General features: G+C 40.1%; 1 protein-coding gene across 9 annotated transcripts in view; it reads right to left on the bottom strand.

Moving 5' to 3' along the window:
* Positions 1-23,014: 23,014 nt before the first annotated feature.
* The window catches only part of LOC108935383 (receptor-type tyrosine-protein phosphatase C-like), a 29,511-nt gene continuing 24,945 nt past the window's right edge, over positions 23,015-27,580 (bottom strand). For all 9 annotated transcript variants that reach the window (XM_029254675.1, XM_029254676.1, XM_029254679.1 and 6 more), the window contains 9 exons: positions 26,936-27,071; positions 26,332-26,481; positions 25,923-26,013; positions 25,691-25,821; positions 25,442-25,576; positions 25,059-25,181; positions 24,756-24,922; positions 24,197-24,332; positions 23,015-23,837 (listed from right to left, as the gene is read on the bottom strand). In XM_029254675.1, coding sequence (XP_029110508.1) covers positions 23,487-23,837; positions 24,197-24,332; positions 24,756-24,922; positions 25,059-25,181; positions 25,442-25,576; positions 25,691-25,821; positions 25,923-26,013; positions 26,332-26,481; positions 26,936-27,071 — 1,420 coding nt within the window. In that variant the 3' untranslated portion in view covers positions 23,015-23,486. The remainder of the gene's footprint in view (positions 23,838-24,196; positions 24,333-24,755; positions 24,923-25,058; positions 25,182-25,441; positions 25,577-25,690; positions 25,822-25,922; positions 26,014-26,331; positions 26,482-26,935; positions 27,072-27,580) is intronic.

Raw genomic sequence — 27,580 nt, 5'->3', positions numbered from 1 at the left:
TTGCAGGTGTTTTTGTTTTGACCACAGTCGTGAAATAATAAATGGATGCTTAGCTAGGCCACACTTAACTCCTCCTGACATTACACAGTGAATGGAGCCTTGATGGAATGAATAGTAAAATGGTCCGATTGTTTCGTTTAAACTTTTTGTCAAATTCTGGTGTGTGAATCCAGTAGGTTACTTATTTCTTCATTTTTTTTTTTTTTTTAACACAACAGCTCAGAGTGGAAATCTGGATGTTTGAGTGAGAAACACCCTTTTGTCATGCAGTTGCAGAAATGGAGCAGTGTAGCACCGTGGATCTCACCCTGTCACATGGTGGGCAGCTGAGTCTATTCTAGATGTCTACCTGTGGGTGGTAGTTTATACTAAGGTGAGGTGTGGCCAAGGTTTCCTTTTAAGTTATTTAGTCATTGTATGACTGGCAAACATCCTGTACCTCTAATATATTTCCATGTGGGCCCCACTTACACTCATTTGTGCTTCCGATAAAACCTCAACATGGATAACTTAGTATGTCTTGACAGTTTACCTAGGAGAGATCAGTTCAGGGTTATCTATGCTGTCTCTTATAATTGGGTATATTGAGAAAATCCTTTAAAGCTATAGCAATAGGATAATCTGCTCAGTGACTGGTTTCACACTCAGGAGTAGTCATCAAAGTTTGTTAGTGCAAAAACATTGTACCTTTTTTAGTAAAATAAACTTTACTCAATTTTTAAAATTTAAATTGTTTTCTCAAAGTAATTTAGTCCCTTATTTTTAATGCCCATACTATAAACATCCAGACAATTTAAACACGTAACTGGTTGGATGTTTCCTAAAATGTGCCTAATTTTGAAGAATAGTTTATTTTGTGTTATGCGATCCTGCTTTAATGGATCTTGTCAACTTTTTTTGTGACTGGACAATGTGGCACATGATCAAAGGTAGCAATCTTTTACACAAATCCCTTAAGTAGAGAGCCTAAGTACAGGCCCTGTAATGCCAACTGTCTATATCCCGTAACTTGGTTTTACTTGGCTGTCTCTATTTAATTAAAGGCTTGAAGACGCCATGTAGTCAAAATAACACCTAATTTGAGAAGCTCCTTTTTGTTTTTTTTTTACAATGTCTGTCTTCATGGTACCATTTTTCTTGATGCCTATCTTTGTACATTGCATGTTATAGCAAGTATTTCAAGAAATCTCTTTGAAGTGAAATGATTTCCTTGCCTTTTTCCATATTCTTGGGTTGCAGAGACCTGCTAAGGAACTTCTAGTACATTCTCTGTTCTCCAGATGGGCAAGGTCTGACTTGCTAATGGCACTTCACTCAGCTGTGTGACCTAGAATAGAATGTTCTAGTACAACTGCATCCATAATTCTCAGTAAAATATAGATGGTAATGGAAGTGTTTCCTCTTTATTGTGAATGATTTTTGTGGGGGGTTGGTGAGTTTTCTGTACCCTGCAGAAGCAAGAATTCAGGTGTTATGTCAATGAACCGTATTTGTGCCAGTCTTGGCATGTTTGAGTGAAGTGACCTTTTGCTTTTTTTAGTTTATGCTGCGTAATCGTTTATTTTTGTCTGTATTTTGATGTTCAAAAGTGCAGACTAAAACAGTGGAATTTCTGAAGTATTTGTTTAGGTTGCAGATCTGGGTGGTCCAGTCATGCGGTCAGGCACTCATGCTGGTTGTAAGATGATAAGAGAAGACATAGGCTTTCACATCACTGGGCAGTTGACTGCATAAGCTGTCTTGAGGAGGTAAAAGGTTGGTATGACATTGCCTCTAACACATCTGTTTTTCTCTGCCGCAGAATCTGGTTTTAGTCCATATTAGAATCTGCATTATAATTTAAAAATCCTCAAGTGACAGTAATTCATTAGTCAGCTTGGATTTTCTCTCGGCTCCAACACACATGACAAAAATATGCAATGTTTCAGAAGGAACCTATCAGAAGAATACATTACATGTCACCTCTTCCTTGCAATCACTTCATTCTGCATAACTTGGGTTTATTAGGCAGTTGTTCCATATTGTGTGGTCATTATGGGTGTTCTGAGACCAAATCTGTTTCTTCTTTTTTTTTTTTTTTTTTTTTTTTTTTTAAACCAGTGAAAGATCTAGTTGTTAGTTTTTCCTCAGTTGTTTATGTAGCATAAACAGTTTTTTGGAAAAATCAGCAGAATTACTAGTAGTAACAATGTCTCTTCTGTCTCCTTTGGAGTTTGAGATTAATTTAACCCTCTTAGGACCAAATTAGTACTAGCAGTAGGAAAAATCTGTACCAGCTGATGCTTATTTGCTCCCTTTGCCCAGAGAGGGTTAAAATGGTGAGATACTGGCAAAGAAGGTCAGTCACTATTATGGCACGATCTCTACCACATCTGTGTCCGAACAGCTGCCTGGAAGAGACCGGAGAACCGTTTTGTGCCACCAGTGAGACACTGCTGCTGAGTGATATGTAATGTTTGCATCTCAGCCTCTAGTTTTAGTCTGTTCCTTAGGGTTTAAATAAAATGGCTGAGTGTTCTAAAGCACTTAAGGGGATTTTCACAAATCCAGAGCATCCTGTACAAAATATGTGAACAAAATGTTATAACATTTCTGTGGGTCACAGATTCATGAATGAATCATTGCTTTAAGTAATTTTTTATTAAAAGTAAGGTGATTCTCAATTTGTACATGATGCACTCATTGTAATTGCATTTTCCACTTTTTAGCAAACTTACAAATAGCTTTTGAGTCTGTTTCCAATTTTTGTCTAAAATCATCTTTAAAATTCATTTGAACCAGCTGTGTATTCCACTTTGAGTAGAACCAGGAGGAAATCTAACTCAAATCTGTGCAGTATTTCTGTGATACAACTATACATCACAAATGTGTACATTGTATTGTGTTGTAGTCATTAATTCATCCATTATCAGTAACTCCTTATCCAGTGCAAGATCGCAAGGGTCTGGAGCTTATCCTGGAAGCATAGGTTGAGACAGGGTACAATCTGGATAGGGTGCCAGTTCACCATAGGCAATTACACTCACTCACTCACTTTCACATGTTAAGAACTCTAGATTCCAGTTCACCTAAAATGCATCTTTGTACTGTGAGATGAAACCAGAGCACCAGAAAAAAACCTACACAAAAACAGGGAGAAAATTCAAACTCCACTCACTGTCAGGTACGAACCCACACCAAACCCACAACCCAATAACTGAGAGGCAACATCATTAGTTGCTGCATCATTAGGATGCCCTATTGTGATATAGTTAATACATGTAATCTATAAAATGTTTAGACATGTATTCTGTGAAGAGGCACTTTTATAAAGTACGGTCTACTAAAACACATCTCGGTCATATGTACTGTAACCCATCTCTTAATTATGCTGTAGTGGTTGTTCATGACAGCAGGTGTTGGAGTTGCAGTGGTGCTGTGGCCCAGGAGTATGAAAGCAGAATTGAGATGACAGAACAGAGGGTAGGGAGAACATCTGGGCCATTTATCAGGGTTCATTGGAATGTTAAGAATGAGCTTGCCATCTAAAAAGAAATGCAAGAGGGCTCAGCTGGTGTAAAGCACTCACAACCAGGTGAAGTTTCTATGTGGATCCAGGAAGGATGTGTGTGGGAGCGCCATAGCCCAAATCCTCCCACCTGCACTGCAGAGCTTCTCTGCTTGAGGGTGGCTGGATTTCCTGGAAGCAAGGAATCACACCACTGGCATGGGAAAACAACCCAGTGTCGAATTCCAGTGGCTTAATTGTTTACATGCACTTCTGAATCCTAACGTTTGACATCATTTAACTGTTTGGTCATACAAATGACTGGATGTTTAATACTCTATCTTGTAGCTTGCATAAAATAAGACTTCCATTGTTATGTCATATTTGGGAAGAGAAACTTATGTGCTGGGTAAGCAGAAATCAGATATAGACTTATTTTAACATAACAATGAACCATCTGACAGTTAAAGGAAATTCTGGTCTACAGAGGAACATGAGACTGCATGATATTGCTTTTATATTTATATTTGTGACTAAATGCAAATGTAGATATTATTTGACTTCCCGAACAATCGACTATTTAGTTTTTTGTCTAGGGATATGAATAGGTTATTTTCCTGTATTTGGACACTATGAACAGGTATGAGAAGTGAAGTGTCACATGAGACTGGGATTGTGGCACAGTGGGAAAATACAGGTTAGCAAGGGGTGAAGAAAGCAGTTTAAACAGTTGATTGAGGTTTGTCCAAATATCCCAGACCTCTATTTTGAAAGTACTAAAAACACTAAATGTTGAATTTAACAATTAACTTTGCTAAAATCCTATTCTGTTTGCTAATTCAGAGGAACTGTGCTGTCAGGCATACAGGTACCCCTCACACATATTTAGATAAACCGATGTGAAAATCGTTATGGGTGTAAACTTTGCTCGGAGATTGGTTCCTCCAACAACAGACCTCCTAGGGGTGTTTATATGAGGTTGCACGTAGCTTGATCCTGACTAGGAAAGCAAAGCAGCAGTTTCCTCCATCACTGAAAACCATTCAGCTCTTCCTGTTTCCAACAGCAGCTGAAATTTATAAAATCCTTATGAAACACATGGAAAATGTGTACAGTGTTACACACAGACATACTTTGTGCGTGCGTGCGTGCGTGCGTGCGTGCGTGTGTGTGTGTATAAAATTTGTAATGTACAAATTATCTGAGATGTACGTTGCTTTGGAGAAAAGTATCTGCTAAATGAATAAATTTAAATGTAAATAATCTGAATAAACATCAGCTCAAAGTGTTTTAATAGTGTGTTGAATCTAGTTGCAAGTTTCCTTGCTGTCCTCTTTCTGCTGTTTTGTCCCTCTTTTTCATAACTTGCACATATCATCCTGTACTTACACTGATTTATTCTCCTTTTCAGTCAGTTATGATGTGTGCTGCAGGAGTCAAATGTTTTGGGAGGTTCTTCGCCATGGAACGACTCATCTTCAAACAGTTGAGGTAACGCATCTATTACACAGCGGAGTGTGATGTGTGTTTAGAAGTCAGGAATCAAATGGAAAAGTAATACTTGAGTAGACTAAAGGAGTTTGCATGTCATTCTCAAGGGCTTTGGGGAGTAGCGGGGGGGGTGTTGCATGACTGGAGACAAGAGGAACTATTATAGGATTTTTTTCTTAAATTAAACAAAATGCAAAAATAGAATTACTAAAATAGAAAGTCTGTTCACCAAAGCTCTATGGAGACGATGAAAAACAGTTTCAAAACAGCAATGGTGAGTAGACATTTTCTATTTTGTAATTCTGCTTCTGAATTGCTCATGTGAAAGTCATGGAAACGGAGACCCCGGTAACGGTCTCCACACCTACATGGCTGTGACTCATATGGAAAATATGAGTGACATGTGAACTGGACAGATGAAGCATCAACCCAAAACTGTCAAGACAAAGCCGGACAGCAAGAGACTAACAAATGCTGTGATGATCCACTTATCACCACCAGTTTAAAGTGAGGTACATTTACAGCAGTGTATGGTTTAGGGCATCACTGCCTCTGTAGATATGGACCTCAAGAAAATTGCTGTGCAGATGCCTACACAAGTCTGTGTCAAGGCTCTGGGGTGTAATGTTTTAAGGCATAGAAAGAGTTAAAATGCATGATGCATCACAGTAAATGACAGTCTGGTCAAAGAATAAGCTGAAAGAGCTTATTGGTTAATGCTCTAATCAGCTGTAAAATACACAAGATGGCTTTCTGACATTCAAAAAATGGCCCTCCACCCTAATATAAGCATAGAAGCACAAATTACAGGTCAAATTTTTAACCAGGGCTCAGAATGGACCTCCTGGGTTATGTTTCTATAAACCCTCACCGCCATGACAAGTTCACAAAACGAGATACCTCTGCAGGCTTGAATGTCACGAGGAGCCTCACTCCCTTGTACACATCAGTCATATCCAAGAGTGATACCTTGCAGAGGCATTTGTTTGTTACCTGTACGGCCTTGCACTAACAGCGTGTAGACATGGAGGGGCTATTGTAGGAGGTGGAATAGCTGAGCCCATGATATGGCTGAGATGCTCTGAAGCTGTGGGATCCACGAGAGTAACTGCAGGCTGAAGGGAAGCAAGGAATGCACACCATATCTGAATTGTTCCACAAGCTACACAAATCTGTGACGCCCATTTATCTGACTCCAGAGACAGCCAGTTTGAACAGGGTATTTCTGTCTCCAGGCATATGTCACGATTTTTTTGCTTTTTAATTGCTTCTGCACCTTGAATTGTCGACTCCAAATGACCACTGGAGATAAAGCTTTAGATGCTGTACTTCCTGTCAAAATACGATGGAAAACCTGTTCCTAAAAATAGCCTGTAGTTGTATTAATGAGACCTGTAAATGGGTAGGCTGTCCAGCAGTGAAGCTGGCTAGATAGGAGAGCCCAGTCTGTGACTTCAAGGTAAGTAGTGCTATCTGTGAGTCTTGGACTTGCAACCAGAGGCAGTGCCATTTAGAATAGGGAGATCCCCCAAATGGAGAGAGGTATTGGTTGGTGTACATTACACAGCATAATACTGAAACATGTGGAAAAGAAAGATTTAATCATGCTTTGGTTTTGTTAAACCGTACACGTTGTTTCTAACTTCTTGTTGATGGCATTTATTTTGTATCATGATGAAAAGCGTTCATCCAATATTATAGAATAAAGGTGAAGGAGTCTGGATCTCAGCTGCTGTGGAAACAGGTATTGTATTACAGGCTGGGGATTTTTTTTCTCCCTTATATAGAGGTTATATTGCTACTACTTTTGTCACAGCTATCAGTTCTGTATCAGATTTCAAAGGTTATTTTAATGTTTTTATTGTGTGTGTGTGTGTGTGTGTGTGTGTGTGTGTGTGTGTGTGTATATATATATATATATATATATATATACACTCATGAATGACTACATGTAGATGTCTCCTGCTGTTGGTGTAGTGAACTTTTTGTGGTGTTCTCAGAGTTGCACATTTCTTTGGAGGAAAAACATCAGCTAATTGAATAACTGTAAATACTTGTACAGTTAATGAGTTATCAAGAATGTGTGAGTTAAAAAGATAAGGAAACAAAGCATAGCAGTAAAACAAATGAATATAATTAAAATCTTAAATGGATTTTTAAACTGGTTCATATTTAAATATTTTATTCGGGGGTAACGTGTTGATTATGCATTTAATCTGATCAATATGACAATGGAAACTAGGGGTTAGGGTTAGTTTTGGAAAAAAAATTAAACTGCTATAGTTATTTTCTTTGCCTTTTATGCTTTATAGTTTCTAAAATATGGTTTCTAAATATAGTTTTACATTTGTTTCCATGTTGCTGTGCGCGCGCACGCACGCTCGCTCCTATGCCCATTGTTCCTCTGACACCACTGCCGCCATCTTTCCGGTGCCTGTAGCCTTGCTTGTAATGACACTTTTATATCTTTACATGAAAATGAAAATGATCCTCGGCTTCATTTGCCATAAGTGCAGCACTGTGCTGGCAAGAACAAGGAATGCATTTTGGAAACTGGAAGCCTCTCCATGGGGAAAAACTCTCTCTTTTTCAGCTCTCTGTTTGGTTTGTATTTCAAGCCAGTTGGGGATCTTTCTTTTATGTGCTTATAATATCAGTATGAGGAACATTAATTCACATTTACAACGATAATGTCCAATTAAGCTGCTGAGCCTTACTTTCTGTAGAAGATGTATAATAAGGTACTTCCAGCTCAAAAGTGGCTGTCAGCCTACTTTCTTATGCTGTTCTGTATACCTTTTGGATTGTTATTTTATACCTGGGGGCAATTTTATGGGTTAAACATAATGCCATGATTACACCATTTACCGTGTTTGTGTGGGATGTCTTAAGACTAGAAAGAAGAGACATGAATTTAATATCAACTGTCTATTTGCCAGAATTTTGAAGAGGTTAAACTTTTATTAAGGTACCCTTCTATTTGAGATTTCATTCTTTGCTGTTAACATGCCTGCACTTTAGGTAAAAAAAAAAAAAAATGCTCTTAGTTCCCCAACTGCAGTTACTTTAAATTTTCAGTTCAATATGTGGAATACCAGCGAGTAATTCATTTATGTAGTAATTCAGTGTAAAAGGAATATAAAACAATTCAAACAAGAGGCCAATACATGGCAAATAAGGATTACATTTATTTCAGGGTTATGGGTGAGTGGATGGAGACAAAACCTGAATAGATGTGTATGCAGACAGTCGGCACCATTTTTTAGAAATCATTTATATATGACTCTTTTGTATGCTGTTTCTGCAAAAGTGCCAGTCAGAAGCACACATAAAGAATAATTAAACCATCCTTACACTTAAGTTAAAGAACGGAGAAGCGAAACAGTAAATCCAATTCTAAGACCAAACATAAAGAGTGCTGTCAACAAACAGTGACTGTTGTGCTTTCTCTTCTGCTTTGTGAATGTATTCTTGGAGACGTGGAATGACTTCAGATCACCAGTCTGCTCTCTGATCTGCTGTAATGACAGGGTTCATTCTGTCAACACAGCAAAAAGGGCTCGGTAACAGCTATGAAAAGCACAAGAAAATGTAATAGGTAAAAATGTGTGCCTTTTGGGAGGAATAAAGACATTTTGAAAATAGAATGCTGAAAATAACATTGTTTCAGGGTTTGTAAAATATGATATGTTATAAAGTGTGTGTGTGCATGTGTATATGTATGTGTTTGTCAATGCACGTGTCTGAGTTTGCAAGCCTGGTGCCAAATACTATATATTTACTGTAATGATGAAAGTCATTCTAAGTGACTTGACCTACTCTTCTGTTGCAGTAAACCAGGTCTTTCTCTAAATGTGAAAATTTATGCAGTGTTAGATGTTGCCTCATTGCTTAGAGCAAGAAGAGCTCTTTTTAATTATTTATGACTCCCAAACAAGGACGATGAAATTCTTCTGTATCTGAGTCTTTATTTATACTCCATTGTATTATGTTGAGCATCCGTGTTTTACATTGCCACACAGAAAGAGTACAACATTATAGAGTCTGGTTTAGGTTAAATTGGTAATCTTTTTCACACCTGAGCTTTTTGTAACCCTAACCTGTGCATCTGTTGGCACCACAAACCATTTTAAAACTGAATAATTAAATTATGAATTTATCCTGCGTTTATCATAACCATGTGTATTTGTTAACTTGTGTGAAATGCGCAGAAATTTGCAGATTTGCCTTTATCTAGCACAGGCCTCCCCATTATAAGTTAAATGTATGTACATGCGTATGTGATCTTGATCCAAAACGTGTAGGGTCCATTTTCAGCCCAGATTTACTAGGTTTTCTTCCCCCTGCTAACGAAAAAATATCACTTAAGAATTCTGGAATATCCTAATTTTTAAGGAAAGCAATATTTTGGCAATACAGGAAATATAACCAAACAGATTTATATTTGTGTGTTGTCTGCTTTTTTAAGACATAAAGAAACCCAGTTTTATTAGAAAATTGTCATTACACAATTCTGTCATCTACAGTACCCCTACAATATCGTTGAAGTCACTGCCATGTAAATTCCTTGATATTTGCTTTGATCAGGAAAAATGTTTGCCATCTTTACATTTGTGCAAATGGAATTATTTTTTCACTGCTTGTTTTGGTCATGGTTGCAGGGGTCTAGCCTAGTCTATCATGGTTTGGCAGCAGTGCTATCCACTACACTTTCATGCCACCTTAGAATAACTTTCTAATACTGATATATGATTTTGTTCTTGGGTGACAGTTTTGTGAAAATGTACGCATTTTTTATTACTACAACAGCACCCATTCCTCACATATTGTTTTTGTTTACCCCTTATTTGTTGAACTCCTATTGCAAGGAAATCAAGTTACTGAGATCAGAGCTCACTTTTTTTTTTTTTTTTTAAATAACCGAAGCATGTGGGTACTGTGCTCATGGGCGGTGCTGCTTTACTATCCAATTTTTGATCTCTGCACTTGAAGTGCCCTTGATTTTGAGGAATTGCTTCAGTGAAAATTACCCTGTTATATGAATTAGTAAATAATTGTACAAAACTTAACATGGTAAGTCTCTTTGGAGAAAAATGTTAATGCTTATTCTTATTAGTGCTTTAATAGGTGTTGTATTTGTTGTAACTGAACATGCAACAATGCTGAGTTCTAAGGGCCCTTATAAAACATTCTGTGCTTTTAAATACATGTTTGGGGGTGATACAAGTCCTACAAATATATCCAGTATCTTTTTTCTGCTGGCTCTCTGTAGGTTAATTTTCTGCATGAACAAAAGATACGTAAAAAAAAAAATTGAGGTGTCGTCACATGCCCACAATGAGAAGTGGGAGAGCCTGCATTTCCTTTATTTGAAGGACATATGCATAATATAAATCAAGTTTCACAGTAAATTGATTCAAGTATTGTCCAAAACTCTGCTTATTCACTCTTCACTGTTACAAGAGAGTGTCATGAGTTATAAGAATCATGCTTCCTTCATCTTTGGTTTTTATAAGGGGCCAAAATGTAGTCACATTTGCCATGCCTCTATTTACATGATTCAGAACAGACAGTGCAGGCAGATACACCACAAATACCACAGTGACGGTCCTCCAGAATGCTTTCAGCTTGATGTTTATAGATGTTCTGTGAGTCGGGAGTTTAGAAATGACTAACCTCATCTGTGGCCCGAATGCAAAAACAAATGTCTTGTTTTTTGTACAGAGATTTGGCACATCTCATCCACTACATACATAAAGCACTGATAGTTATGATTATGGGCACTTCTTTGCCTTTGCTAAAGCAAGCAATGAAATGGTCTCTCAGAAATGAAATGTCCAACTGGGTTGTGTTCCCTGGAGACTCCACATTCAGGCAAGACATCCTTTCTACCTTCAGACTGCTCGTCATGTGAGATGATGAACCTGCAATCTTTTATTTTCCATGGTAGTATTCAGTACATTCTATTGTATGATTTCATCAAAATACTGTAGTATGTGTGAAGTACAGTCCCTGTAATTGCTGGTATGATGCCATCAGTTCTAAAAATTAGAGGATGCGTAAATGCGATCCATAGAGAAAGCCGTACCACAGTCTGAGCTCAGTGGGGTAAGTACAGGCATCTTCACAGCAGGAGCTCCAGCATGTTTCAGCATGCTGTGTATGAAACTGGGTGGTGTTCTGGGTCTCATCTTTTCTAATTGTTTGTCCTTTTAAATCTTTATAATATTATGTATTTATACATTTCATCAATATTGGCCTGTGGTTAGATAGTTGTGGATTAAAATATAATCAAGATATGGAGGATGTATTAAAAAGAAATGCAATAAAAATAAACAATATTCTGTCCTTACATATAGGAATCAATTTCTTGGGTTAAACATAAATATACAGGTAACTTCTGATCTGCTTTTACTTTATGCTTTGCTTTCAGCTCCGACGTGATAAATGTATACTGTGTCTTTCCTTCCTAATTTCACTTAAGATGAAAGTCAGTCAGTTTAAGTTTTGTATTTTGGCATTCTTTGAGATATTTCAGTTGTCTGGAGATCAAGGAGAAGTTTGCAAGCCACCCAAGGAATGCTGCCTTCTTATCTCAAGTGTAAATCTAACCCTGTCACTGTTTCCAGAACACTTTTGTCTTGTTACCTAAGAACCACTGTTTACTGAAAGCATAGACTAAAATCAGCCTTCTTGTTTTAGTATGATCTTTTCAAAAAACGTTTTTCCACAGAAAATTGTCATTGGTCACTTATGAACTTCAGAAAGATGGTGTGATTTTAACGAAAAACCTTAAATATTTTGATTGCTCACCACTTATATAAGGATTAACAATGTAGGGGACCAATGAATGGTTTTGTAATGAAAAGTTGTTTGACAGAGACAGTTCTAGTGATAAGGAAGTTGTTGCATTACTCTGATTGAAATCAAGACTTATGAGTCAGTAGATTCCAATCGTTGTTGGTTTCTGTCCATGGTAGTTTCATTAACTGTTTTACCCTGCATAGAATACCATTAAATGTAACAATTACTGTATCCTAGTCCAGACTCATTCAAAGGAAAATGTTTTTTGCAGACACAAGAATGTTTTTATCTGCTCTGCCAGCTTTAAAAGAAGAATTTTATTCACGGGCTATTGTTCTCTTCATCTCCTCCAGATCTTTTAGCAGATGTCAAATCTGTTCACCATCAGGCTCTGTTCGCTTCAGCGAACATTCAACGCTGTCGGTGAGTTTTAAGATAAATGTACGAAACCATCGACCGTTGATTGTACCCTGTGGCCAACCCTCAAGCTCCTCGCATGCCGTCTGGAGTCTATGCAAGTGGACAGCTACTAAGAAAAGCACATCATTTGTGTTGTCTTCCTCTCTGAAAAAACTTCCAGCAAAGGTCACAATCAACATTCATTGCTGTCGGTGGGTTTAACTGTGTGGAAAAGCTCGCTGAACAATGAATGCAACTGTGTCCCAGATTTCCTCAGTTGGAATTAATGTCGCCATCACATGTGCTAATCTTTTTAATTTACATGATCTCTGCAAGGCATACAAAGATCAATTGCATCTTCATAAAGCTAAGAGGAGAAGTTCATGCACAACATTGGAAATAAAAGGCAAATGTGCTTGCATTTGGACATTTTAGAAATACATATTCAACTCAATGTGTACTCATTTTCAGTGCTGTGCAGCAGCTGCTTATATGTTCAAAATTTTTGCTTTTTTTGTACTTGTTTTTCGAAGCACACATTGTAAAATTAAGATGAACTGTTTCTCAAGTGACATTGTTTAGACTGCAGAAATTTAAGATCTCACTGTTTACCAGCAGAAGTCAGATCTAATTTTATGATTTTAAACCATTACAAACTTCTCTGCGAATGTGAAATTCATGTAATTTAATTCTACTAGCATATAACAGACTGTACACTCTGTCATTATGGCTTCACATCACCAGCTGTGAGAAACACTCTGAATCCCTGAAAAAATATAGTAAATTAAGTTAAGGACGTCCTGCAACTGTGAATTGTATTTTGTTGATTGCTAGGATTTCAATAAATCTGAAAGTAGTCTAGCAGCTAAATCAAGAGCTTCAGGTAGGTGGTTCACAGACCTCAGTATTCAAATAAATGGAAAAGGAGATTTTCAGTTTTGGTTGGAACTTGTGGGTTTTTCTTAGTGGTGGGTGGTTACAGTGTTGGTCCTGCATGTGCTTGTTCATATAATGTTAATATTTACTGTGGCATTGAAAAGGGGTGCTGCATGATGTGTCGCATTTAAATTCAGCAGGTGGACTTTACACAATGGAAGAAAAATCGTTAAAATGAAGACGTACAGTACTTTGAACTGGCTATCATAAGATGCACTTAGTTTTCACATACTTAAGCCACTTTAGCAAAATTGTAAAAAATAACGATTTGATGGGTGACAGAGTGGATACATGTTTTAATCATCATATGTCTATATGTCCAAGATTACTTTAATAATCCAGGAAGTAATACAAAGAGGAGTTAGACATCTGATCTGGATGCTGAAAGAGTAAAGAAGTTTTTTGTAACAAGACCAGGAAATTCAGAAAATGCTTCTGACTTTTTTCTTTTTTTTTTTCTTTTTCTTTTTGAAAAGAAAAAAAGAAAAAACCCCTAAGAAACCAATCGGCCACATGGCTTTGACTTGTTCTCAGGAGCCATCTGCTCCTCACGGAGTCCATTTGCGTTTCCTGGTTTTTGCTTAGTCATTTGACCGCTGGTTCATTTTTTGTGGCTCAGTCATGCAATGTTCTAGGGAACGGCTTGTTTGGGGTCGAATGGAAGGGGCTGTGGGCATTTTACTTAGCCACATATATTGACCACTGTCAAAATCAAAACATCTACTCAAATATAACTTTTTGAAGAACTTCTTGCAATGAAGAACCCTGTCATTATCTTTAAAGTCAGCCTTTTCTGTTTCTCTTCAAAATAAAGATAACTGTAAGCAATTACAGTAGATAGTATGGTAACTAATTTTAATGAGATTCTTTTGTCTTAATACTGTATGTAGCACCATATAGTTTATTGTATAACTTAATTCTAGCAGTGTAAAAACCAGTGCAAAGTGCTTTATATTTAGAACTCGATTTAGTATGTATTCACATTAAAGTCACTTCATTGTGTAAATACCCAGGCCTACAAATTGAAATAAAAATGTTCTAAATTAGTTTCCCCACCAGCAGAACCACAATCCAACACCTGGGACTAACAACAGACTTACCAGAGGTAAGATGGAGTTTATGAAGTTACTGGTTCAAATCCCCCTCCTGCTCTAGCAGCTGTGTTAAAGGAGCTTCCCATAATTTATTAAAGAATAAACAGCTCTGAAAAAGGATCACTTGCAATGCATTGCCTTGGACAACAGTATCTGCTATACAATGAAATGTTTCACAGATTTGTCTAAGAATTGCAGTATTTGAAGAAACGTATTCCAAGTTAACCCGTTAAGTTTTTGCGCAAGGTTTGACACACTCATGTTTATTATTGGGCTGTTCAACAATGCTGTATAGTAAGGCCATAGCTGATAAAAGTTGGTGCAGTTCTTTGCCCATGGGGAATAATTTTTTTTTTTTTATTGTGCAGAATTTCCCAGAAGATAATTAAACTATGCATTGTGTATGCTGCAGTAACAGACACATACTTGTATTTCAAATTATGGATTTCATTTTACATAAAATTTAATGTTTTCTATCAATGATGGTATGGGAGTGTAACAGAGTAAACTAGAACATTATTCGTACAAACCCAGTTTTCTGTTTCTAATACCACTGAACTCCAAAGGAGAGATCGATTGTCACCTTTGGGGATTCGGGGGCATGAATGACATGATGGGGAATCTGCTAGAGAACACCATGTAATCAGTACATAGTGGTACACAAGTTCTGGACAGTTTTAGCAGGTATGTGAAACTGGAAGAAGTGAGGCAGCCAAAATAACTCGCAATTGCTCACTGACTGTTAATGGTTGTAATGTCAATTCAGTAGACCAAAACAGTAACATCTCATTAATAAAGGTCATAAGAGCATGTGCTCCATCTGAGCTGCACAGGTAATTTTAGTAAATGTGGTTAGTCAAGGGAGGGAATCTACGAGAAATTTCCAGCCTGCGACAAATACACGGTAAGCTGAGCTGTTATTTTTGCAACAAAGCTGAGCAATTCAGTTCCTTGTGGCTCAGTGCATTTACTGGTGACTCAAAACTCTATCAGGGTTGCCTCACTGGACATACCATGTGTTTAAGATGGCCTTAAAGGGCAACAAAGATGGCACTGTCCCTGACTGTTTGCACATGGAGCTCATGCTACAATTTTTATTAATATGTGTGATTAGACTTCATTTGTTCTTTAACTCTTTCCATGTTTGTCTTTTCACATCTAAATATCTGAAACATTTTAGAAATATTTTAGTATGTGTGTAAATGTAAGTATTCCTGTATGTAGTATACATTCATGAAAATTTAATGCAGAATGTACATGTAAAGGAAGAAGCTCATGTGTTTTGTTTTTTTGTGCCAGAGATTTACAGCATCCCCCCGGTTCCCTATGTCCACCTCTTTGTAGTTCATGATGTTATAATGGGGGGTTACACCCTGACATCAAAGTATGAGAACTTGAGCAGGTTTTAAACCATGCAGTGCACTGATGCTCTCACAAAGCTTCCTCATGTGCAACACCTACTGTACAGCACACCTGCTACCTTCTTCTGAAAAACTGATGAAATGTGCAATGGGGCAGGAATTATACAAAAATGCAGCTTAATGCAGTTCTCATGCCAGAGTCAGAGCCAAATTTGCATTTAGGTGCCCCATCCTGCAGTTGTTACAGAAAATGAAAGATTCACTAATTCAGGGGCTGATTCAGGAAGCATTCAACTCACTGTGGGTCAGTTCCTCTTTCAACAGCCTGCCACTAAGGCTCTTTCCACCAGCACGTGTAACTGGTTAGTCCATTTGTAACACCACATGACTTTTATTTATTTGCTAACACTTGGGTTTCTCCATTGTCTTTTAGTGCATCTAGTTTGTTCTTTTTCCAGTATTTGAGATGCAGCTCTTCAGGCTTCAGTTGACATTCTTAGTTCAGAAGTCAAGCTGCATACCTTGAACAGATGTATCTTTTTAACAAAATGGGGTAAACTGACATGTTATGATTTTTTTTTTCTTTTTTTTTTTTTTTTTTTAACAGTAGTACAGGGTTAAAGCTGAAGTCATCGTTCTGCCCAGGCCTGCATTTACTCAACAGAAGGTTGGTTTCAGTCAAACTGCGAGGCAGCTTTTAAGGGACATTAACACAGACACCATTTTCTATGATTTTGTCATAATAAAAATTCTGGTATACATATGCTAACATGACACTAAAATATGAAATGGTGGCAAGTGGGTGTAAAACTCACTGAGCACTTTATTAGGAATGCTACACTAATACTGGGTAAGGCTGCCATTTGCTCTCAAAACAGCATCAATTCTTTGTTGCATGAATTCCACAAGATGTTGGAAACATTCCTTTGATATTCTGGTCCAAGTTGACATGACTGCGTCACACAATTTTTGCAGATTTGTCAGCTGCCATTCATGCTGCACGTCTCCTGTTCTACCAAATCCCAAAAGTGTTCTATTGGATTCAGATCCGGTGACCTGGAAGGCTGTTTCATACTGGAAGATGGCTAAATTGTTCCCATAAAGAAATGCATATGGTCAGCAACAATACTCAGATGGTTGTGGCATTCACTCAAGGACTGATTGGTATTAACGGGCCCAGAACACATTACCCACACAGGACTGTAACACCCCTATCACCAGCCTAGACTATTGACACAAGGCAGGTGTGGTCTATGGATTGATGTTTTTTGAGCCAAAATCTGACCCTACCATCTGTGTGCCTCAGCAGAAATCAAAATTCATCTAACTAGGTGACATTTTGTCTTTCTTTCAATCTTTAACAGTCCAGTTTTGGTGAGCCTGTGCCTACTGCAGACTCAGTTTTCTGTTCTTGGCAGACAGAAGTGGAACCCAACATCATCTTCTGCTATTGTTATCCATCCCCCTTGAGGTTTGATGTGCATTCTGAGATGCTTTTCTGCTCACCACAGCTGTAAAGAGTGGTTATCTGAGTTACCGTAGCTTTTCTATAGGCTCGAACTAATCTGGCCATTCTTCTCTGACCTCTTTCATCAACAAGGCGTTTCCGTTTGCAGAACTGCCACTCGCTGGATGTTTTTTTTTTTTTTTTAGCACCATTCTGAGTAAACCCTAGAGGCTGCTGTGTGTGGAAAATCCCAAGAGATCAGCAGTTAACAGAAATACTCAAACCAGCCTGTCTGACAATAACAATCATGCCATAGTCAAAATCATTGTGATGACATTTTTTTTTGTTTCGTTTCTGTATTCTGGTGTTCGATGTGAACGTTAACTGAAGCTCCTGACCTGTATCTGCATGATTTTATGCATTATGCTGCTACCACATGATTGGCTGATTAGATAATTGCATGAATAAGCAGATGTACAGGTGTTCCTAAAAAAAAAAGTACTCGGTGAGGGTATAATTCAAAGCTTTTTGCAATCCAAAAACTTTTTGAGCTAGCTACTTTCAGGAATCTGACTGTTTAGTACAATAGCGCACTTAGCCAAAGGCATCAAAAACACACACACACACGAGTTTGGACAAAAGAACAGGAGCTTGCAAAAGATTTCAGCAACCTTGCCTGTTTACAAACGGCAGTGCAATGTGCTCAAAATTCAGTGGGATACTTTCTAGCTATAATGAAACCATTGGGGAGAGACAGAACTGAACTCCGGGTAAACAAAAGACAAACACAGTGAAAATGCACAAGAAAAAAACACATGTATACATTTTCAGTGTCTTTCTGTGTAGGGAAACAGCTGAATATAATTCAGAGGGCAGGAGTAAAGGTTTAGATCATTTGTTTTTTGTTTTTAAAATGTTTATGCTGTTAGTGTACATATTTCTACAGGGTTTATTGTTACATGAAAAACTGTGCTCACTACAGCCATGGTTAAGAATACAGTTAATATTGAGTGCTGTTGTGATGGACAGTGAAGTATACAGAAGGCCTCAGAGCCACAAATCCATTAACCAAGAGCCTATTTTTATGAAATAAGGAAAGCAGGTACCACTGCAGGATATGTACAGCACACCATAATGATAAGACAAATGCAAAACAAAAAACAAAAATGCAGAAGACCTAAAAAAAAAAAGATCCAGCTATACTCACTCAGTGCACTCAAGTGGTAAGATAGGATGTAGGAATGCACTATTTAATGGCCTAGTTCACTCAACCATCCTCTGCATCTAAGCACCGCCAAAGCCAAAGTCAGGGTCACTAATGGCCTTCAACATTTTAGCTTTGGACTCCCATGTTCATGTGGATTTCCTCCGGGTGCCCTTGTTTCCTCCCATGATCCAAACCCACACTTTTCAGGTGAATTTGTGTATGTGTGTGTGTGTGTGTGTGTGTGTGTGTGTGTGTGTGCGTGTGCGTGTGTGTGTGTGCGCTTTGAAAAGGACTGGCATTCCCTCCAGAGTGTACCCCTGTCTTGTGCCCTATGATATAAATTATGATTGTGATATACATGAGTTATTACTTTTGCACTGTCTAACTTGCTTTGCTCTTTTTCTATAACATTTATGTCAAATATAAATATTAATAATGTCAAATCTTTGTGAATTTAATTATGTCAGGATTAATAAAGTATCATCCTGTCCTCCTTGCATAACATGTAGCTTTCTTTGTATGAAATCTGGACCAAGTACAGTTGTGACCTTCAGAGTATCCCTATAGCAATACATACTCTTAAGTACATATTCTGTCCATGATGTGTAGGTTACACATTTACACTTACTCATTTAGGTAATGCTTTTCTCCAGAACAATTTACAATTATTCACCCATTTATACAGCTGGATGAGTTTAGGGTAAGCACCTTGCTGAAGACAGCTGACACACACACATACCCATACACACACCTGAAACCACTTGTCCCATACAGGGTCACGGGGAGCCAGAGCCTAACCCGGTGCGCACACACACATTTTCTGAACCGCTTGTCCCATACGGGGTTGCGGGGAACCGGAGCCTAACCCGGCAACACAGGGCAAAAGACTGGAGGGGGAGAGGGCACACCCAGGACCGGACACCGGTCTGTCGCAAGGCACCCCAAGCAGGACTCAAACCCCAGACCCACCAGAGAGGAGGACCCAGTCCAACCCACTGCACCCCTCCAGACAGTTGGCAGTGGGAATCAAACCTGCAACCTTTAGGTCCATAGGCAGCAGCACTAACTTCTTTGGTACCAGCAGTCCCCTGCTGATACCAGCGATTAAAATGCTTCCAGTCACAGTCCTTTTGTCTGTATATTAGTAAATCTGAGCGCTCCTTCACTGTAAAACTCCAACCTCCTGAAACTTGTAATCCTACACAGAGGTATGGAAGAGCCACTCTGAAATTAAGTTTTCTCTATTATTACACACTGGCAAGCGCTTTGCGGCCCCTGACAATTTTTTTTCAAGATTATTCCACGAAAGGGAGTTGTGTTCAAAGTATCCGTATCTTCCATTACATATGAAGTGCCTTGTTTAAAACCAATGAATTCAAGTTACAGTACTTTTTACAGTGTACTTCTTATTACTTGTGTTTTATTATTTAGAGAAATAGAACAGCTATGTCTGAAGTGTATCTGAAGGACAAAGAATAAATCAGTAAATTAGCAAAGCGTCATTTATTATGCCTGTTTTAAGGAGTCGGTCAATGTGCCCCTTAGTTTTGTGGCGCTCTCAAGACAAAGCTCATGAAATACCGTCTGTCTCCAGGCTTCCGTGAATATAATATATAATCAGGCCCTGTTCAATGTGTAAGTGCTACCAAGTGAGGGTTTCAGCAGTCGTAGGCCCGCATTACAGTCATGAAAAATGGTAATTAATTCATCGGATAAAGCTGAAGTTCACGCTCTTAAGCAGTCATTGTTGGCTGAACTACTTTATACATGTTTTTTGGAAAACATTTCCTGTATTTACAGGAATCAGCCGAAAGAGGAAGGAGCGTATAATAGCAGCAGTGTTAACGCAGTTCAGGGTTATGACTTTCTTATGTTTGTTTATTGAGGGCTCAATGAAAACAAAGCTGTTCAATGCTATCAGGAACAGCAGGATGGCGTTTTCTAGAGCTGTTGCCTTGCAGCTGACGGGTACCAGGTTTGCATCCCCCTTCGTGCTATGCTACCCTTCAGCAAATACAGTAAAAATTACCCCGCTGCGGGAATAGGTATATAATTGTGAGCAGATTAGTATGCAAACCTAACACTGCAAATTGCTTTGGAGAAAAGTGTCAGCTGAATGAATAAATAAATAATAATGTCCAAATTAAGAACGACTCGAATCCTTAATGAGAGCACAACTGCTTCGTTGCGTCAGCCAGCGACTTTTTTTTTTTTACCACTCTTACGCGTCCTTAGTTCAGCGCAATCTGCTCCGTCATGTAGGCCTAAGAATGATTGGCAGGCACTATGATATTATCTGCTGGGATTTGAATAGCACCCGCTGCGAATTCCCTGTCTAGGAGAAGGTGCCTCAAATTTAGCGGTACGTTTTATGTGCGCAATTGAAGTCTCACAATCTTTTGGCTTATACACACTCGGAGGTTAAAACTAAAGCTATAGCTTATAAGCAGTAAAATGTTTTGGGACACACACACACACACACACACACACACACACACACACGGGGAACCGGAGCCTACCCGGCAACACAAGGCGTAAGGCCGGAGGGGGAAGGGGACACACCCAGGACAGGACGCCAGTCCGCCGCAAGGCACCCCAAGTGGGACTTGAACCCCAGACCCACCGGAGAGCAGGACTGCGGTCCAACCCACTGCGCCACCGCACCCCCCTTGTTTTGGGACACATCTGTCATAAATGCAAACTCCTAATAAATACCACGGCCTGAGCGGAAAGGTTAAAGGAGGCGCTTCCTGTCCGACTGCATCTGTGATACCGCTGACGTTTTCATAACGTTCACGTGTCGTAACGCGCTCCTGCCAGCTCTCGCTGACCCACATGTGCAAAAGCAGGAGCAGCCGCATGAAAGGTGAAAACAGCGCAGCTGCCGTGTACCGAAGGACGGCGCCGCGAAGATGTTTAACGCACTGCCGAGCGTTTCAGAGATCGTTTTTCTCAGCGCAGGACAAACTGATTTTCCCACCAGGAAAGAAACAGGATTACATTTACATTCATTTACTTAAGATATGCTTTTCTCCAACGCGACTTCCAAAGAACTCTGTAGTTTTATCAGCCCACACGCCTTACTCACCGTGGTGACTTACACTGCTAGATACACTACTTACAGCGGGTCACTCATCCATACATCAGTGGACACACACTCTCTGTCTCTCTGTCAGCAGTGACTCACTATGGGGGAACCTGAACGGCATGTCTTTGCACTGTGGGAGGAAACCAGAGCACCCGGAGAAAACCCACGCTGACACGGAGAGAACACGCAAACCACACAGACTGAGCGGGGATCGAGCCCACGTCCTCTCGCACCACCCAGGCGCTGTGTCACCGTACTGCCAGATTGCTGCGAATCTGGAAACCTTCACTAAAGAGCTGTGACAAAACTGGCATTATTTAAACTTTAAATAATGCCAGGTTTGTCGCAGTATTCTCAGTCACTTTCCAAAGATGTCAGCAAGATAGCGCATGTTTGAAAGAAATGCAAATTCAGCAAATGGAGGAAACAGCGCTCAGCCATTCCTTCTCTTGTGTTACATTGACATCTAGTGGCATACGTGTGTGCGTGTGTGTGTGTGCGCGCGTGTGTGTCGGAGGACACGGAGCCCCAACAGCTGATGGTGAGCAATTTCTTTTCGCTCATAGAAATTCAAACTTTCAGCTTCTTTCACAATGCATAATTAAGAATGTTAAATCCAGGTATGGCCACAGATTATTTTAGGTAACGATATCATAAGTGCCAGTTCTAGAATGTATTTGTAATTTCTAAAATGTGTTTTTTTTCTGGAAATGTCACCCAGACGAATTCCTTCTGCAAATCTCTTTTGTAAGAACTTAACTAGAAATTAATAGACAGACAAAATGGTGTGGAATTTAAATATTGCTGTTATCATTAGATATAGATCATTAGATGTGCCTTATTTTTATGGGAAATGGATTTCACATAGTGTATTGCATTTAGTCTGTGAGCGAAGCATATAAAATCAAAAGGTTTTCTTTTGACATAAAGGATTATTTTATGCTTCGCCTACGTTAACCCAGATCTTATGTTACCTGGATGCCGGAGGAGGCTACGGGCGGACATGCGTGTTCTGTGCCTGTTTGCGGCTGTGACCCGACACCAGGTGTGCAGGAAGCTGTCGGAGCCGAGGGGAGCGGGCCGGGGGCGCTTTCTCGCAGGTCGCACACATCCTAAGCGACTCCATCAGATAAAGCGCAGACGTGCGTCTGAAGAGCCGCCTCGGCCTTGAACGTCGACGGGGCCCTCGCCCACGGGTTCCTGGGCAAAGTGGGTCGCAGGGCAGCTCCCCTCGCGCCACCTGCCGGGCCGACCTTGCACCTGGAGGGACCCACCCCGCCGTTTCATCTCGCGCGTAAATTTACAGTAGTTACACCGCTGAGCATCAGATTTGTCAGCTTCATGTCATTCCTGATGTAATTCAAGGTAATAAACATATAGGCTCTTTCTGTTGAGCCTGTCTGTGATTTTTTCTCCTACTTACAATAAATGCATAAATATCGTTGGTGTTTGTTATTTTTTTCTTATATTCTCATATGGAGGCAAACTGAAGAAGGGGAATCAGCGTTACACTGAAGTTCAGGGCTTGTCGAACAGTTCGTGCAGTAGGATAAGGACATATAAGATGTATATGCTCGCACGAATGCTTTCAGCAGTCAGAAATTTTACAGAATACCGTAGTGCAGCTGCACAGCTGTCAGTGTGTGTTGCACAGCGTATAGGAAGTAAATAAAAGTGCACGTGCACAACAAGGAGACGTTTCTATAAAATGAAATTTTATTGATTATTTTTGCCTCAGAGTGCCAAAATACGATTTCATATGGTTGAACAGAACTGAACATGTCTTAAGCAGTTACGTAAAGAACAGAAACAAGTTTGATTGTAGCATGGTAGTGCTGTTTAGCAATATTTCTAACTTTTCCTTCCTACATTACAATTATACAGACGCTGACCGACTTACCAAAATTCCTCTTCATAATTTATTTCTTCTGAATAAGTATAAAACAATTTTTGAAAACTACTGCATTCTGCAACTGTATGGAATTTACATTACATTCACGTTGTTTAAAACCAGCTGATAACCCGAGATTTAAAAAAAAAAAAAAAAAAAAAAAAAACCAGGTACTTAAGGAATATTTGCCCGCATACATTGTTTATAGAACTTTCTAAACAATAAAACAAAAGGTAATATAATAAGCATGATTATACAAAGCTTTTCTTATAGCTCCACAATTACATCGGGACCGTTGGCGACCCCTTCCGCTTCCGGAGACGTCTTGGTGTCCTCGGAGGTCGTGGTGGGCTCTGCGACCGCCCCCTCCCGGCCGCCTGGGACTCGGCCTTGCCGCCTCCCTCCGTTCGGGCACCGGCTGAGGGAACGCCCTGTTCCGCTTGCTCGGAGGCCTTTGGGTTAGTGTCCCCCTCCTGGATGCCTCCGGCAGCGCTCTCCTCCGGTTGGCCCTTCTTGGCCTCCTCGGTCTCGTCTATCACATGCGCAGCTCCTGCGGCGTGGTTCTGCTTCACCTCGCCGTTCTGGGTGGGGTACGTTTGCTCCACCGCGTTGTACAGGAACTGGTACTGCTCCTGAGGGGAGGGAAAAGGGGCATTTTACGTACAGATTGCAAACGGCGTAGCAGCGTGCAGTTGTCTTGGTTTCATGAAAATGTTTGCCATTATTTATTCAAGAAATATTCAAATAAAGGAACCAGAATAAACACATCACTTTTACACTTTGAAACAGAGTACGCTGGAACCGTTTTACAGAATGTACATTATATCGCTTCCATCCATCTTTGATCATTGCTTGTCCAGCGTCTGTCCTGGAAGCCCAGGGAGTGCGGCAGGGTACACCAAGTCAGATGTGTGTTTCTTATTTTATTCTTGTTGTCACAGTGACGGTAAACGAAATGTCACACTTTGTAGCAGCAAAGGAGCGCACTTACAAAGCTGAGCATCATCCCCGGCCTCTCCTTACGCAGAGCCTTGACCACCTGGAAGATGTCCATCAGCTTCTCCGTGTCAGCACTCTCCAGAACGTTCCAGAGTGCGCAGAAGAGACCGGTCCGTGTTGATCCATCACTAGAAAACCAGCAAGATCAGGAGCTGTATCAGACTCCGCTGGGTGGTCCTGAAAAGGCTAAACTGTTACTCAAGCACCACACAGGTGGTGTGAAGGGCGCAACAAACCAGAAACATTCTGATACAAATCAGTCTAAATGTGCTTTTCTCGAGTGCTTCTGCATTTTTCACATGTTCAGATGGTGGCGCGGCAGGTAGCACTGGGTAGCACTGGTACCCCGCACCGGCTCGGCTGTGGGTTTGAATCCAGTTCAGTCTATGTGGAGGTTGCATGGGATTCTTGCAAAAGACATGTGTTTCAGGTGAACTAGATGTCTAATCTGTGTGTGTGTGTGTTTAAGTCTCAATATATAAAGGTGCCAGCAAATTACTAGTTAAAAAGAGAAAAGTTTCACTCGCTACAGCGGTGGCAAAGTTACATACTTGCAGTGAACCACGACTGGCATGTTCCTCTCGGGCCTCATTTTGTCATACTCAAACTTCTGCTTCATGCTCTTTATCATGTCCACCAGGTCTCTGGGGTTCTCCGGAAGGTGCTGCTCAGTCCACCTCGGGAAATGATACTGATACACTTTGCGGCTCTCTTTCCTCTGTAGGCGACACAGCAGGTGACAGTCAGCCAGCAGGTCCCAACTCTTTCCAAGGAGCCAAAGAGCCCACAGGTTCCAGATACACCAGGCAGCATCACATTTAGCTTAGTAGAGAGAGGGAGAAAGCTAAGAGTACCTTCGTGTGTCGTATTTCGATGCACCGGGTTTCATATGCAGGGCAGCTGTTGCTGTCTTTCATTTCCACCTCAATGTCCTCGAAGACCATTTTCTCATCGCCCCAATATGGTGAGCAGAACTCCTGCAAGTCACAACAGATAACAGAATTTAATGATGATAAATGGTAAGATGGATCCTTTAAAAAAAAAAGAAAAACATCCATCCATCCATCCATCCATCCATCCATCATCAATAACAGCTTGTCCAATTCAGGCTCACATTGGTCTGGAGCCTATTCCAAAAAGCAAATGCTTTGAGATAGAGTTTCCGCTGGATGTGATGCCAGTCCGTCGCAAGCCGAAATGCTATTCATTAATGTATTAATTCATTTTTAGGAATCACCTTGCCATTTTCCATGCAGTCTGTAAGCATGACAAGTGCTTTGGCCTTCTTCTGGAATATCATTTGCCAGAAGTCTGCTCTGGTGTCTGGAAGAGGTCCCTGAGCAGCAATTAGACATCTGGGACCCCAGTAACCCTAATAGAAAGACAGAAGTGTTTATTCTTTATTGTCAATAACACTGACAGCAATAAATAGCGCAATAAGATGCTTCTCGGGTTATCCAACCAATGCTTTTCTCAGCAGTCTTACGTCTATGTATGAGGCGTTGATGTATTTGGTGAAGTCTTCGTCATCTTCGTCTGTTGAATAATCCTCATCCTCCTGGTCACTCTCACGGCTAGCCTCATCCTCGAGTTTCACGAGAACTCTGTTGTAGTCAACTGTAAAAAAAATATTCTGTTAGCTTTATGTTCATGCCATCATTATGGCAGACCATGATTCTCATGCATCTTTACTGCAGGAGTCCAAGAGCCATACTCACATGGGACAAGTCTGGAATAACGGTTTTTCTTCTTGTTCTCCTCGCTTGTTGCTGTGTTGCAAGTCCTCCAATTTTTGTACTTTGGTAGTCTCTGAATGACACAATGATGGGGAAGGAAAGACACAAATTGAAATCTGATATTCTAATACAAGTAAAACAAATATTATATATTCATAACTTGGTACTGCATCACTGTAGTAACACTTTACTGTAACCAGTAAAAACTAGAATTTCATAACTCTGAAATGCAAAGCAGTATTCAGAGGTCCAGTATCACATATTTTTTGTGATAGATCAAATAGAACAAATAGATCTTTCTGTGAACCGCAGTTCTAGTGTATTCACAACCACACTTTTATTCTATGTTATCTGGCGAGGCATTGCGCGCTCCACTGCCCAGCTCACGCACCTGGAACTCCATCTCCAGAAGGGTCGTCTCAGAGCCTAGATCCTTCTGCTTCAAGGTGTTGAGGGTGGAGTGCAGCTCTGACAGGTGGATCTCCGTCTCCCCAAACTGGGTGTACTCTATCAGAGCCTGGTGGATGAGGATGTACTGGGCCTGCGCAAACACACTTCCCGTTAAATGTGTTTCACCGCTCTTACGTTGATATTGCATTTAGTTCTTATGCTACAGGACACTGTGCTATTTGTATTATTTGTTCAGCACTTTGTGGAAACATGTTAGGAAGGGTTCTATGCAAAAGTAAGACATTGAACTAAACTGAACTGATTTAAATTAAACTGAATTCAACTGAACTTATTTTCGAACTGAACCTAATTTAACGTGTAATCCCTGTATGAACATTTGCCAGGATCAGAAATCAAACGCAAGGTGAATTTGTTTTTTAAGATGCTTCTAAATTCCTCTGTGTGTGTAACCTGCAATGGTAGAAGTCAACAGTTCCGTGATTCATCACTGTATTCAAGGTATAATACCCTGTTGAGGTGTGCAAAGGTGTTCTTTTCCTTGTGTTGGAATGTTTCTTTTTTCACCATGACAACCAACCCATTACCTCTACTTGCACCATGAGGCATCGCTGGCGACGAAGTTTGACCACATATCCGTAAATATCCATCCTTCCCTCTGCCTCCAGACCCTCCATCATGGCGTCGATTCCGATATAGGTACCCGTGCGTCCCACTCCGGCGCTAAACAGAAATCATACGGAAGAACATGAGGCTGGTTTGATGTCCAGTAAACAGATCACGCCAGTGTGGGAGAAAGAGTTCATTGAGGATGTGCAAAAATAATTTTATATTATTTTGTGCTTCAGTTTTTTTGAATTTCTTCACCAATTGTTAACATACGTATCATTACAACTGTTCAAATGCCTAGTGATTTGTTATGATGAAGCTCTTTAGGTCAGAAAAACAGCTGAACAAGCTCTAGTTTAAGAAAAACACAGCTCTCCACATGAATGAAGACAGTAATCTAATTTATTGACTCAGGTGCTGCTGGGAGATGGGGGCGTGGTGGTGCGGTGGTGCGGCGTGTTTTGTCCCGCTCTCTGGCAGGTCTGGAGTTTGAGCCCTGCTTGAGGTGCCTTGCGATGGACTGGTGTCCCGTCCTGGGTGTGTCCCCTCCCCCTCCAGCCTTACGCCTTGTGTTGCCGGCTTGGGCTCTGGTTCGCTGTGACCCCGCTTGGGATGAGTGATTT

This window comes from Scleropages formosus, chromosome 9, assembly GCF_900964775.1.
Source record: "Scleropages formosus chromosome 9, fSclFor1.1, whole genome shotgun sequence".
In the NCBI taxonomy this organism is placed as follows: domain Eukaryota; kingdom Metazoa; phylum Chordata; class Actinopteri; order Osteoglossiformes; family Osteoglossidae; genus Scleropages; species Scleropages formosus.
This window is presented reverse-complemented; position numbering and strand designations above follow the sequence as displayed.